The sequence below is a fragment of the Protopterus annectens genome, chromosome 2.part0, assembly GCF_019279795.1.
Source record: "Protopterus annectens isolate FY-2018-M chromosome 2.part0, PAN1.0, whole genome shotgun sequence".
Taxonomy (NCBI): domain Eukaryota; kingdom Metazoa; phylum Chordata; order Ceratodontiformes; family Protopteridae; genus Protopterus; species Protopterus annectens.
In genome coordinates, this window is record NC_056728.1 from 550,145,387 (window position 1) to 550,161,373 (window position 15,987).

At 39.4% G+C, this 15,987-nt stretch overlaps 1 protein-coding gene across 1 annotated transcript in view; it reads right to left on the reverse strand.

Moving 5' to 3' along the window:
- Nucleotides 1-15,987, reverse strand: part of LOC122793144 (metalloprotease TIKI1-like) — an 845,736-nt gene that overhangs the window by 645,009 nt on the left and 184,740 nt on the right. Inside the window, exon 2 of the mRNA XM_044060930.1 lies at nucleotides 11,012-11,572. Coding sequence (XP_043916865.1) covers nucleotides 11,012-11,572 — 561 coding nt within the window. The remainder of the gene's footprint in view (nucleotides 1-11,011; nucleotides 11,573-15,987) is intronic.

Below are 15,987 nucleotides of genomic sequence, written 5' to 3' on the forward strand. Positions count from 1 at the left end.
CAGTCATGCCACAGTACTTTGATAGCCAAGCTGAGGTGGCTGAACAGAATATACTGAGGGGTATATCAGTCATGCCACAGTACTTTGATAGCCAAGCTGAGGTGGCTGAACAGAATATACTGAGGGGTATATCAGTCATGCCACAGTACTTTGATAGCCAAGCTGAGGTGGCTGAACAGAATATACTGAGGGGTATATCAGTCATGCCACAGTACTTTGATAGACAAGCTGAGGTGGCTGAACAGAATATACTGAGGGGTATATCAGTCATGCCACAGTACTTTGATAGCCAAGCTGAGGTGGCTGAACAGAATATACTGAGGGGTATATCAGTCATGCCACAGTACTTTGATAGCCAAGCTGAGGTGGCTGAACAGAATATACTGAGGGGTATATCAGTCATGCCACAGTACTTTGATAGCCAAGCTGAGGTGGCTGAACAGAATATACTGAGGGGTATATCAGTCATGCCACAGTACTTTGATAGCCAAGCTGAGGTGGCTGAACAGAATATACTGAGGGGTATATCAGTCATGCCACAGTACTTTGATAGCCAAGCTGAGGTGGCTGAACAGAATATACTGAGGGGTATATCAGTCATGCCACAGTACTTTGATAGCCAAGCTGAGGTGGCTGAACAGAATATACTGAGGGGTATATCAGTCATGCCACAGTACTTTGATAGCCAAGCTGAGGTGGCTGAACAGAATATACTGAGGGGTATATCAGTCATGCCACAGTACTTTGATAGCCAAGCTGAGGTGGCTGAACAGAATATACTGAGGGGTATATCAGTCATGCCACAGTACTTTGATAGCCAAGCTGAGGTGGCTGAACAGAATATACTGAGGGTATATCAGTCATGCCACAGTACTTTGATAGCCAAGCTGAGGTGGCTGAACAGAATATACTGAGGGGTATATCAGTCATGCCACAGTACTTTGATAGCCAAGCTGAGGTGGCTGAACAGAATATACTGAGGGGTATATCAGTCATGCCACAGTACTTTGATAGCCAAGCTGAGGTGGCTGAACAGAATATACTGAGGGGTATATCAGTCATGCCACAGTAATCACATCAGCAGATGCAGGTATTTCACTCTTTATAATCGAATTCAGTTTTGCGTGTTAATTATTACAAATTAAACCTTTTCCTTGCATGTCTTTTAAAACTTTGAATACAACATTTAATAAGAAATTGCTAGTACATGGTTGTTAAATATTTTTTGGGTGGTAAAGATAGCTTAGAAAGTCTCAGGACTGGGAGGGGCATTGTAAGAAATAATGCGTAGGTGTTTCATATGAACTGAGATAGTCAACTGAGTTTCTCTGAGCAGTCCAGCCACAACCAAATAACACATTTCTAGGAGTTTAGATTAGAAAGGTAGTTGCTAGACAAAGAGATCAAACTTCCCTACATAGAATGTCTGGTAGCTAAAGGCACCTACAGCATTAAAATAATGAAAATTGAAGTCATTCAAAATACTGATGTCTCCTGATTGCAGCTTGAATGCTGTGGATTTGTTTGTGTCTTTCAGCTTTTCCCGGTTAGGGGTCGCCACAGAGGAACTCCGGTCTGCTAATGATTGGTAGTTGATTTTTACGTGCCAAGTTACCAGCCCTGACACACAACCTTCAACGAAGGCAATGCCTCCACACAGAAGACACTCTAACTGAGAATCGAACCGGACAGTGTCTGAATGCTGTGGATAACAGATGATAAACACATTGGTATCCCATAGGGAAAAAACGAGAGAGGTTGTGTTGCGCAGTAAATACCTTCTGTTTCTTTCTTTGTTCTCTCAAAGAATGGTGAATTCCATATGACATATGTACCAAACCTTTTGAACATGAAGTGATGTACAGTTTCAGATACTGTAAGGATTTCAAGAAGATCAAAAATGAATAAGCCTCAATATTCATTAATAAAATGAGATTACTGACATTTTCACAATAATAGAAATCAATTCTTCCCTAGGAGACTATAGCTTTCATTATGAAACAATTTTAATACATGACATGATATCATATTATATGATAGGATATGTTATGATGTCAGCTGTGATATCATTCTGAATTACTATATCACTAAAACTACTGCCTCATTCAGGACCTATCTGTTGTTATTAGAAGACTGTCTCTACAATGCAACCTGAAAAATCTGCACCAGATCTGGATCTTAATTACAGAACAGAATTTGCAAAGTTCAGATTATTCACATAGTTCATAGGGTCATGAGTGTGTACTAGGCTAACAACCACAAGGACCTTTTTAAGCCTAGCCATGCATCCCAAATCTCTGACAAGTTTTGGTACCCTTAATAAGTATAAGCAAGGGAATGGGAGATTAAACATTTGCAAGCAGGTGCCTGGGAGACAAGCCATTGGAGACATAGGTGCCAAACCAGGGATGAATTTCCTGCTCCCCATCCAGCTGTCCAAGTTACACTTGAATTGGGTTAGGGAGGAACTCTGCTTCACATAAATGGGAAGCCTGTTCCAGAGAAGGGGTAGTCTCTGGAAAACATACCTGTTTCTCCAGCTGGCCCTATTTAAATCACAGGCAAGGTTTAAGTCTTTACAATGGGTAATTCTGGTGCTATTTGTTTTATGGATATGAGGGAGGTCCATCAGAGTAGGGTCTGACAATGCCAGGCATAGGTTTTCCCTCAACAGCCTGTAGGAGACAGAATACAGGGAAAGGGCTTCAAGGTGGTCTGCATTGGACATTTTACTTATACACTGTATTCTTTTAGTTAGGAACCTCTGAGGACATCACATTTGTTGGGCACGCATGGTTAGGTCTGATAAATACTGAATACAGTGGAATAATGACCTCCTTGGACCTAGATACCATACCTTTGTTTATAAGTTGTACAACATAGAATGATTTCCTCACTACTGTAGACACATGATGGTCAAAGACTAAATTACTGTCTACGTGAGTCCCCAAGTCCCTGACTACTGGGTCGACTCGTAGGGGTGTGTTAAAATATGCTAGTTACTGGGGGTGAATGTCTTCCCGAAGGATACTATTATGCATTTCCTGGCATTTAGTTTTAGTCCGTGGCTCTGACATAAGTTATTTGTATGTGTCAGACCTTTCTGAAGAACATTAGTGTCAGTGGGGGATTCTATGACAGCTGCTAATTTGAAATCGTCTGCTAATTTAGTCAGCTAGAGGCCCTTGACACTGGCCTTGATTTCAGTGAAGTAAATGACAAAAAGAGCAGCCTCAGGTCTGATCCCTGAGGGAATCTGCTTGTGACTGACCTCTTTGTAGTGGTGGGTTTCCCATTTCTAGCTTCTTGGGTCCTCTGAGCCAACTGGCTATCTACCAGGTGACATAAGGATTTATACCTAACCTCTTGAGTTTGTCAACAATGCCCAAGTGGGATATTGTGTCAAATGCCTTGGCCAGATCAAGGTAGGCTGCATGAACCATTTTGCCCTCATCCATTGCTTCGGTGACCTTCTCAAACAAATCCACCAGTCTAGTAGGAATGACCTGCCCTTGATGAAATCAACTTGGTTGGGTCCAGTGATTGGAGGTTTCCCTTGTCATTATTGATTATTTCCATTCTTTCCATGGCCTTGCATATGAGACTAGTGAGACTTATAGTCTGTGAAGATGGGCCAGAATTGTGTAGAGGGATGATTGTTGCTGTTCTCCATTTGTGAGGCATGAAGCCTGTTTGGAGGCTAGAGTTAAATAGCAATGCCAGAGGGCCTGATAAGTAGTGTTTCATGGTAGTTAGAAGGGATCCTGGGATACTATCTGGGACCATTGATGCAGTGTTCTTGGCCTTAGAGACAGAGTATTGAGGACCTGTTCCCTAGTGATAGTAGGAGAATTATATTTGATGGTATTTCCTGAGGGAAGGTTGAGGAAGACAGACAGGGAAAGTCAGAGCTGAATTTGTCTGCCAGTATCAGAGATTTAAGGTCAGCAAGCCAGACAACAAAAATATGACTGTCTATCATCTTCCATTGGTCTCTGTAGTTTTCATTTGTGAAAGACTGCAAACCATTATCACATGTGACTTTTATAGCCTTTTCTATGAGAAGAAAATAAAACCATCTTCTGCACTGATGGCAGAAAAAGAGATCTACTTACCTGAAATCAGACCGAATTATATATACACCCTATCAACTCTTTCACAGATCTGAACTAACAGGTTCTATGAATGCTTCTTACACAAATTGTCCCTCTTTATAAGTGATTCTGCTTGACAGATCATCCATTGTTTTATCAGTTCACTTTTGTTATGCTGTTAGTTCCTTCAATGTCCCAAATAAACTAGTGGGACCTGTCAACAGGATGAAATGGAAAACATAAAGATCAATGCTTGTTAGACCTTCCTTTACCTTCCTCATGTAGGTGATCTCTGCATTCCCTGGAAATTATATTTAGTTAGTCTGTTAATAGGTCCAGAACCATTCTCCAGTTTTATGGGATATCTACTCTTTAACAGAGCTGTTAGGTGCAAAATTACAAAGGTAAGCCACAAAACAGTACCTTAGGGGGTGACAGACCATTCACACAGCTGATTTTAGTAACCACCATCAATAGCTCCATTACCTAGGTGGAATACCAAGTACTCGAGAAAGCCATAGAAAGGCAGTAAGAACTTGTGTATGATCAAGTGAGTTTCCAAATTAAAAAAGTATTGTCTAAATTGTAAATATTTTATTTTCCAACAATCAAACATTGGACTTATTCTGAAACCACAGTAACAATGAATTCAGCTATTTCCTATCACCACCTGGCCCCCCGGTTAACATTTTTTCATAAGAACCCTCAGATTGACTGGGCTTTCATTTATGTTTATCTTGATTTGACATAGGTTGCTGCATCCCAGCCCATATGATCCACCATTCACCAATGTATCATTGACTATCTTAATATAACTGCTGAAGTCCAATATTAGGGGGGCATTCTCATCCATACAGGCCTCAGAGATGCAACTCCTGGTTTGACAGCTCAACAGTTTCTGCTGCTAAGACTACGTAATAAGTAGAGGAATTTCAATTGCCAGCAAATCCCCTAATTCTATTCTCTCTCTCATAGGTACCATACCTTTCAAATGTACATCATTATGAGGAATGTTCTTCATTCTGAGTATTAAAAATTCCTTGTTCCAAGCAGTTCCACAGAGAAAGGGTCTGTCCTACATTATTTTTTAAGTATTTTTTTAACATTCATCAAGGTAAATAATGCCAAATCACATTCATTCCTCTAAATACATTTTTGCTGGCATTAAGTAACCCTGTTGTGGCATCCTGATTAAAGGTCTTAGTGTTCCACATTTTATGGAGATGGAAGGTTGAGCTGTTTCTTAAAGAAAAAAGCTGGAGTTATCATTGTCTTGTCTGCAGTGTACAAAATCAAATCAGAAAATTGCTCAACCTATGCTTGGAATATTATCCCTCAACAGACAGCATGTCTACCCTGTAATATGGATGATTCACGCTCTCCCTACTCTGCACAGGTAGGTATGGCAAGGCTTGCTGGATGGAGATTGCCTTGTAATTTCTAGGTGCTTTTGACTAGTTTAAATTCCCAAACAAGACGTTCACACAAAATAGCCTAAATCACTTCAGATCATTTCTTGTTTTACCATCTCAAGCTAAATTCCATGAAACTTTTGCCTTGGTCTCCAAACAACAGATCAACCCACCTTTTAAAGAGCTTAGCTAACTTCAAAATTCTAACATTTAATATTACTCTATTCCAAAGTTAAGCAATTCTAATCTGGGAAAAGACATTTTGCCTCAACCCTGAAAACTTGTTTATGTCTGTCAGCAGGATATTTTTTCTTCTGTCTAAGCTATGAGAGGTAGATCTTACTCCTGTCATTGCTTGCAATGTGTTGTCATTAAAGCATTTATAAGCCCAAATTAAACCACTCCTACATAAATGGTATTGGATTCTTAATCTCTCTTCATGACCATAAGACCTAACAAGAGGTATCCGTTTGGTACACAACTTGTGAATTCTCTCCAGCTTGCTCATTTCACTAGGCCGTAGAATCAGATGGCACCTCTGTACTCTATCGCTGGCTACTGAGACTGTTGAACAAGGAAAGTAGCACATCTTTGTGTGAGAAAGAGATAGATCTCAAGACAGTTTTAATAAAGCAGAAGCATCTCCTGACCACTGAGCGAGTGCATACAGAGCTAATGTCCTGATTTATTACATAAGAATACATATTGTTGCAACAGCCTAAAATTATAATCTTACACTTATTACTATATGCCCAAGTAAATAGCAAATCCATATGAGAGTGCAATATTTTACGATCCCCAGTAGAGGTCAACACTTCCATTATTTTGGCACTGTCAGTACATTTTTGTTACCCATGTGTTATATGTTGTTGGTATTGTGGTGATTAAAAGATTAAACAGGAAGGGTCCAAACACTGACCCATAAGGTAGACCCCTTCTAATCTGAAATATTCAAGATACCACACTCCTAATGTACACACAAGATTTCATATCGTTTAAGCATTCCCCAATCAACTAGGTTATATATGTGTTAATAAAGACAACTACTGTGGTCTTTATCCTTATTTTGGTGTTTTTCTGCCATGGTTTACTGATATATTTGTTAATGTTTCATTTGATTAGGATCGATATGATAGAAAAATCTGGGAATGAGTCAACTGTTTTTAGCTAAACCCAAAAACATAATATCCACTGCTAGCCAAATGACATGAGCCATAAAAACACTGGTGTAGAAGCAGAAAAAGTTTCCCGTACACGATCTACTCAGGACAAAACCGCATTGATTGATTTCTTTTATTAAAACAAATATTCTCATAAGATACATTTCTGTACTAGCATATTGAAGCATTTACTAAAGATGATATGACATAATAATGTAATACAGAAGAATAATTTGCGCTGCTTAAGTCTTACTGAATGTTCTTATATTATTTCTAGGGCTCTACTGCAAAGGATTTCCATAACAAGATGGTAGACACATACACATTGCATATTGTACTGGGTAACTAGTGGTCACCTTTTTCAGTTTCTCTTGATATGTTCTCATCATGTTTGATACAATAGTACTAAGTATGCCAGGGTCTCATATACTGTGTTGGGTATTCAGCCTGTGCACTAAACTGTAGTATTGCCCCCTGGTGGTAGCTTTTGTTTGCTTATACAAGTGAATTGTACATACTGTACAATTGTTAGTCTGTGTGGGTTACATGTATCTATATTATAATCTGTCCACATTTGATGTCTTAATATTGTATGCCCACATCATATCAGCTGTAGATTTCCCTTCTAGAATTGGTCTCCCTCCCAGGATAATGATCATCACCAGAATAAAAAATAAAATAAATATCACGTTTTCCAGTAACCTTGGTTTCAAAGAGCAAAGAAAGTTTGAGACGCATCAATAACCTAGGCTTAACTTTCTATGACTTGTACAGAGATGTACAGATGTGGTGTGAATCTTACGACTGTACCTCTGTAATGTACAAAGTCCCAAAAACTCATACTTGGTTGGCTGAAGCAGTCTTACCCCTAAAAATTACTTCATGAACAACTTTACATAACAGTACATGAATTTCCTCAACTACTGTTTCTAGCTCTTAATGACAGAAGGCTAAAACAATTAAAATAATATAATTAATCAAATGAATAATGATGCTTATCAGAATTAGATAAAATACATAATGGAATTATGGACAGCAAAGTCATTTAGAAGATTCAGAATACTGTTGTGCTTTCTAAAAAACGTGTTCTAGCATTACCAATATAAATGGCTCATATTAAGCCTTACAGGTTCATACATTAGTACTAGTAGGCTAATTGTTGCTTTAATGTATCCTCTGTAAAGTAATAGCAGGAAATCCAGGTGGCAACTCGGACGAATGCCAGGTCCATCTCTTACATAGTAGTTACAAGGAATGTGACACACTCGGCAGGATATGGGATTCGCACACTTTAATTTATGTTTTAACCTGTGCTGCACTCCAAGAACGTAGGAAGCAAAGGGAGTTTCATGTGATTTTTAACTGTGTGAAAAAGTATAAAGCTTCTTTAAGCTGTCTTTAAAAATTCTTTGATGTAACATTAATTGCTCAGTACTAGGGAAGTCCACATTTTTACTATCAAAGTCAGTTAATTATTATGTAACTGCATAACTGCAGTTGTAAACCTTAATTACAGGCACTATTTCATCATTTTTTTCTTTTTTTTTTTTTTACTTTCTTTTTTTCACACAAGATTCTCACATAAGTAACAGTGCAAGGGAAAGCTGGCAAGTCATTATGGTAGTTGCATTGATGAAACCACGCCTGCCATAAGTGGAAGGCTTTGCAGTCTATTCCTGCGTGACAGACTCATTTTCCTTTGCACTAAAAGTCTCTTGCTTTGCTTAATCCTTATATGTTTGCTTTCACCGATAAGAAGGATAACAAAGGAGGCATCTTTTTTTCATTTCCTGCTTCCTGTCTTAGGGATTGTGCCCTGTATCCTTGAAAGGTACTGACACAGTAATACAGAAGGCTGAACTGCTACTACTTTATATTAACACTTGTAAGTTTGACCTTAGCAGTATGAAAGGAAAATGCATGTGTTCTTAAACAGCAGAGATGGTTTGAGGCAAAAGGATGCACTTTTTATGTGTCAGTCCACACATCTGCAATTAGGATGGCCATTTGAGAGACACCTGTGTGATAGCCACACCTGTTTGAAACTGGTCATTTAAGTGGTGCTGCACTATACTGAGGAAAGTATCTTTCTCTCATATTGCAGCAGCCACAGATAGAATTAAATTAAGTAAGGGGGGGCAGGGTAATTTTATGTGCCCCCCACTAATTCCACATCCATACCACAGCTACTCACCCCTCATATTTGCCTATTCTGTTCATGGCTGTCTCACTTCAACAAAGAGATCTAACTAACTCATATACCAAAAATCAAACAATATCAGCTGTGGTCTTTGGGACTGCTATAGCTGCAGAGTTACACATAACATTAATGCCACATTATGCAACTTAGAAATTATGTTTAATAATGTAAACAGTAAACCATGACAAAGGTAGCCCTGGAATTCTCACTTATATAATACACAGTACAATGCAGCCTTTGCTATGAATGCTACCTCTGCCATACACAGCTGCCTTTGCTCTGCATAACTTATTAGTTTTCCCCAGTGGCACAGTGAAAGCTTCCTTTACACAGACAGACAGACAGACTTGCTCTGAGGACTGGATCATGCAGCAAGGTAACAGTTGCAAAAACACTGCATGTCATGCAAGTCCCCAAACTGCATCATTATACACAAACTGTACAGGTATACCTGTTTCTCCCCTGCACCTGTAATATAGACAAGACACCTGATAGTTGTGGGTACAGATGGTGCACATATTAGCATGCTTATTGTCAAGGCTCATTTCCATTTCATAACTTTTGGAGTAACAAAGAGTACATTCTGTCAATAGCTTTCTTCAATCCTTTACAATGTTAAAATAATCTTCATTGTCCATTATCAGCCCCTTCCTACCTTCATGTCTCTGCCCATTTTTCGCAGGTATTGCAACAAATCTTCAAATGTGCTCATTATTCAGAAGCACAACCTTCTGGCTCTTAGGATTAAAAGTAATCACTGTCCAGCAACAGTACCCCCCCCCCCCCATCTTTACGCTTAAATGTATGCACAGTGTCCAGGGTCACATTTCAGTCCCTAGATATATTACATTATTTCTAGTGCTATACTGAATCATTCATGCACTCTTTGCAGTAAAATTGCAAAGTACAACAGGTCGTGAATACATTGCCTTTGCAACTAATTTAAATATTACATAAATTCTGCAGAGTTGGGATGGCACAATTACAGGGACACAAAACCAATATATGCTTCCAAACACCTGACAGAGGCAGGAAAACCATACTTTTATGGCCAAATAATAGGGGAAGAAATACACATGCTGAAATAGGTGCAGAGCCCTCTTCCGTTATTATTGGCGACTGTGCCATTATAGGTAGAGATGCCAAGTAGCACTTGCTCTCACAAGAACAAACTGTGTAAGTATAATGCTACAATGTACACCTGTCAGCAGTTGGTTGTGTACTCTTTTTTAATAAGGATAAAGCCAATCCATTTCAAAATAAGTGTTTATTAACATTCTGCGCTGTCATCCCACTGGATGCCTGGTCATTCAGCAAAAAGTCTAAAATGTTTGTATTTTTTTGTTACTCCCTTCTTGCTGGTAGCTAACATTGTGCATTAATGCATAAGCAGCCTGCAACACTACCCACAGTACAAATTATATAAATAATAAAGCATGGCAGGAGCATGCTATACCATATTTATGTTTGTGTAATAATTAACAAGTTCAGATGTCAGTTAATACACACAGTTGTGAAGTACATCCAAAACTACCTGTACTCCTCCTGTTGTGACAGTACCATTACTAAATGCTGTTTTTTTATTTTTTTCTGTAGGTATAGTATTTTGCAGGGATTTTAAGTAGATACAGATTAAATGTCTTGTGTTTTAACTGCCTACCAGTAATCTAACATCACACACTGCTCAGATGTCCTGTTCATCCTTATACCAAGTGCATGAAATTAAACATTGTGGTAAACTACTGCAAGTATCTGCTTAAGTGGTCTGCACTAAGAATAGCACTATGGTCTCCAGTGTGAAAGTCTGTAAATATAGAACATCAGTTTTTTTCTTTCCTCCACCTTGTCAATTCTTGTGTTCATTTATTAAAAGGAATATATGTAGTGGAGTCAGGGAATAAAAATCTTAATTATCTAAATATGAAACAAGAACTCTTCTTTTAATAAAGATAAAAATAATATAGTCTTTGGTATATATGTACAGGAAGGAAAATAGTATTAAAATAAAACACTAAGATACAATATGCATGGGATTTATCAAACCATGAACAACAATCTTTGTTCCCCATGAATTATTTCATACTTCTTAATATTACTCAAGATCATTTATACAGTCTAGGGTAAATGAGCATTTGTTTTCCTTACCTGAGAGAAGTTAAGGCCATTCAGGGGGTGACACTGCTCTTCTACTTTTTCCACTGCTCCAGTTCTCTTTTTCATTCTCTCTGCCTCTTGTGCAAGGTACAGATCCAACACAGGTACTCCACGAGACTTTATATCTGCTTCTGTGAGAGAGTTCACCATCAGCATCACCCATACAGGTCGCTTCCTCTCCCAGTTACCTGCTATAGCATTGAAGAGATAGTCTGCATAAAGACCCTTCCCTCTCTGGTCAGGGGTCATCCAGGATGGCATCATGAGTTTGACATACTCCAAATGACGTTTCAACCGCCGATAAATATCCCTTGGCAGGACATCCTGAAGATTCTCACCCTGCGGCAACAGCTGGCAACTGGTCAGGGCTGAGATGGTATGGGGATCGGTAAGATCCAGTTCAAAGTACACAATACTACTTTCTTGAAACGCCTTCTTAGAGTTCTCAGGGATGAAGTCCCAGACACGGGTATAAGGGACGTGGATGGTGCCAAAAAAATATGAAGGAGGGTCTCGTTTTATTGTCCACAGGAAAGAATTTAACTCATTTTGCTGCAATATGAAATAAGACAATGCCATCTTTGAGTACATAGTTATAGAAAACCAACAGAGTAAAAAAGGGAAAAAATAATAAGAATACAAGTTTGTTTTAAATGCTACTATTGCATCCTTAAATAACAGCATGTCACTATTTCTGCAAAGTTTCTTAATACTTTAATATAAGAGTGATAGTATGGGTTTATGCTTAATAACATTGTTTCTGGAATTTAAAATATTAGTTAAATCACCATGCAAACAACTTCTCAGATAACTCAAAGCATGTAAATATAAACATAATTAGTTACCTCAACAAATAAAAAATACTAAGAAACTCAATGCATGTAAATGCAAGCATGAGTGCTAAAAATCAATAAAGCCATAATGCTATGAGCAATAAAGCAGGTGAGGTGATCATAATAAGACCACCATGCACACCATCAAAAAACAGTTTAATCACTGATAATACTGGGTGATTTCAACTACCCTGCCATTAACTGGGAAAACTACTCGGGTACTAACACCTTTTCCCAACAGTTCTTGGAATTCATAAATTCCAATGCCCTGGATCAGCTAATCCATTGTCCCACCAGGGGCCCCAATATCCCAGACCTGGTCATTACCAATATGGGAGATAGATGCTCCACACCAGTGGTCACCCCCTCATTGGTTAGGTCTAACCATAAGCAAATCACCCTTGACATCCAAATCCCACCCCCACCCCCCAGTAAGGAAACCTCCGTAAAAAAACTTCTCCAAAGCCAACTTCATGCTAAAGTCTGAAGTGACAAATGTCATGACACCCATGCAGATGGGAGGTGAAAGTTTGACTGCTGAATCCTACACTGATGCACTGTATAAGCACATCCACTCGTGCATGAATCGTGCCATCCCAAATATAACCAAGATGCTCTCCTCCAAAAAAAGGAAGCCAATCTGGTGGCCCCCTGCCATAAACAAACTATACAACAGAAGAAAGAAACTGTTGCAGAAAAGAGGAAAATCCCAGGATGCAAAAAACTCTGTTACCAGCCACAGTAAGAAGCTGAGATCCCTCACAAAATCCTCCAAAGCTAGTTACGAAAATAAAATTGCCAAAGATTCCAAAGACAACAACAAGGCATTCTATAGCTATGTCATGAATCTAAATGGCAATGCTCAAATATGGTCTGAGCTACAACAGAATGGCATTAAATATACTGATCCCAAGGATATTGCCAATATCCTGGAAGATTGATTTAGTGCCAACTTCACCCCTGTCTCACCCCCTAAAGGGCCCATCTCAATACCAAAAGATTGCCAAATTCCGGTAATCACGGCCACACAAGTAGAAACCGCACTCTCCAAAGCTAAGAATACAGCATCCATGGGAACACATGACATCCCGGGCTGTGTACTACATGAACTACAAAATGAACTGGCACCTCACTTAAGTGTCATGTTTAATCATAGCCTCACCTCAGGCTTCATGCCCACTGAGTGGCACACAGCTACAGTTATCCCACTCCACAAGGGGGGATCCACCTTGGATCCTGGGAAATACCGTCCCATCAGTCTGATGAGCCTGATCTGCAAGGGCATGGAATGCATTACCATGGAACTTATAAACAAAGACATTGGCAACCTTCAGACACTGGATCCCACCCAGTTTGGGTTTATGAAGGGCCGATCTTGTCTCCTGAACCTGACTGACTTCTTCGAATCAGTCTCCAGAGCACTGGACAAGGGTAAGGCGGTCAATACAGCCTATCTGGTCCTCGCCAAGACCTTCGATACCATCCTCCACTCTGGAATCATAGATAAACTTGCTAAGCTGGGCATAAATCCCTACATCACTCGATGGGTTGCCAGCTGGCTTACTGACAGAACTCAGACTGTAAAAGTAGCCAACTCTAAATCCGGCTCCAGACAAGTGACAAGTGGAGTATCTCAGGGTTCAGTCCTGGGACCGCTCTTGTTTGGCATCTACTTCTCTGAAGTACAGGCCAACACTAAGGGACTCTGGCTAACAAAGTTTGCAGATGACTGCAAACTGGGATCCATTACTGAATCCCCAAATGATGTGGATATTCTACAAAAGGGCCTTACAGAAACAGATGCTTGGTGCCAGAGCCATGGGCTTAAGCTTAATGCCAAGAAATGTATAGTTATCCCCTTTGGGAAAAAAACATGTACCCATGAATTACCACATAGATGGCAGTACACTAAACACCGAAAGTGTGATGAGAGACTTACGGACACAGGTGGACAGTGGTCTCACCTTCGATAATCACATCGCCACAACAGTCAGGAAATCCTTCTATGTGGCACACCTCATCACTAAGGGCTTCTCATCCAGAAAAAAGGAGGTCATTGTCCCACTGTACTCATCTCTCATTAGACCCATTAAAGAGTACAATACCCCGTTTGGTATGTACCTTACAAGACATCTGCAACAGCTGGAAAGGCTGCAGAAATACCTCACTAAAAGAATCACAGGCCTAAAGCAGATGCCCTATGCTGACTGTCTAAAAACCTCCAGCTCTGTGGCATATCGTCTACTCAGAGGCGATCTCTGCTTAACATACAAGGCCATGTCAAACCCTGAGCTGTTGGACATGCTCCACTTAAAGAAATCCCAATCCCTCAGACCCACATACTCCAGGGATCTAAACCTTGTCATTACAATGAACAAAACATGCTGGAGGGATAGGTTCCTTACCCAGAGACTCCCCATACTCTGGAATAGACTGCCCATACATGTCAAGCAGAGCGCCTCCTTGGTCCTCTTCCAAAGGAACCTTGACGATTGGATGGGAGATAGGAAATTCACCCCGGGGTTCACGTCAGTTGCCCTGCTAGACAGGGGTCCAGGGAAGGAAATATTGTGGGAAGAAATATCCAGGGAATTGTTATGGCTAGGCTTGTATAGGCCCTAGAGCCAATAGCCTAGTACCAACCTAAGAACCTATAAGAGTAAAGGTGTAGAAAAGCACAATTTGCAGAATAATTACTGCCTCTGTATTCCTCCATTTTTAAATATAGTTAACCTTTTTAATAGTACATGATATAGGAAGCAGGGCATTTCCATGTCATTTTTTGGAATTTTGTGTGGCTACTTTTTTAGCCTCCTCTTGTTCATCTGATAAAAGAAAGCTGAACTTTTAAATGACTTTAATCTCCTTCCATTCATTTCCTTTCCACAAAAAATCCCTTTATAGAAATATAAAAATGTGAAAATGACACAAACGCTCATACTTGATATGAGCAACATATGATATAATTGCATACATTTGTTTATTTTGGGAACATAGGTTCATAGGTTCATACTAGGCTATCTGCCCTAGGGCATTTATAAGCCTAGCCAGAGTGTGTTTGGCTTTCGCCACCCATTTTAAATTAATTTTGCTATGCCCTTTTTCGAGGTTAGTATACTGTGCCTCTGTCTAACAGTGACACAGAAGTGATACCCGGGGTAAACCTACGATCTCCCATCCACTCAACATCTGTTAATGTTAGAAGACTTAACCCTGTATACGAATGTTAGCTGGACATATCGTCCCCTGTGTTATTTCTAGCTCAGATAATTTTTAAATAGTTCTTACTGGTACTTGTTAAGGTACATTAGCAGATATAAGCTTTTTGCTTCATTCGTTAACCAGGTAAGGTTACAAGAAATTATACTATCTTTTCAGTGGTGACCCATGCAAAATGTCTAAACAAATGTCTGAGGGTAACACATTCTGCAACAAGAGGTTCTCAGAACGAAGTTCTTCATACTTAGTCCCTTTATTCTTAGTGGATTAAGCTACTGTGATGACTCAGTACAACGTTCAGCTTATCTGTTGACTGATTTTCCCATGGTGCCATCACAGTTGCTGTTTCTTTTGAGCCACTACTCAGCCATCGTGACCAGTGGCTGCTATCCACGGGAATATGAGCCACACTCCAAACAAGCTGAACAACTATGTGTAAGGAACAAAAAAAAAAAAAAAAAAACAACTTACAGCTCACCGAGCATGGGCTATCAGCAAAATACAAATGTTTGCAAATCCCTGCAATATTTTTAACCTTCTGTTAGGAGGGCTAGTAGTTATCTGAAATGGTTACCAATCAATTCCTGATCGTTTCTTTGATTTAGAATTATAACTAGAATGCAGGTCCTTAGAACTGTCTTTAACAGATAGCACATTAATTTAAGTATTTAAAAAAAAAAAAAAAACATACTCAAACATTGTCTGCTTATAAGAAATACATTTTGATAAATCTGAATCTGAAAAATGCTTCAGAATGGGGTGTACCAAAGGACATGCAACACCGCTCCCAAAAGAGATGGGAATTGTATTGTCTAAAATTCCACAAATGCTAAAAGACAAAACATCCCCTTAAGTCCACAGTGAAGGATAAGAGATACCAAGGGAAAGTACACAGGTTTTAGACATGCTATTTAC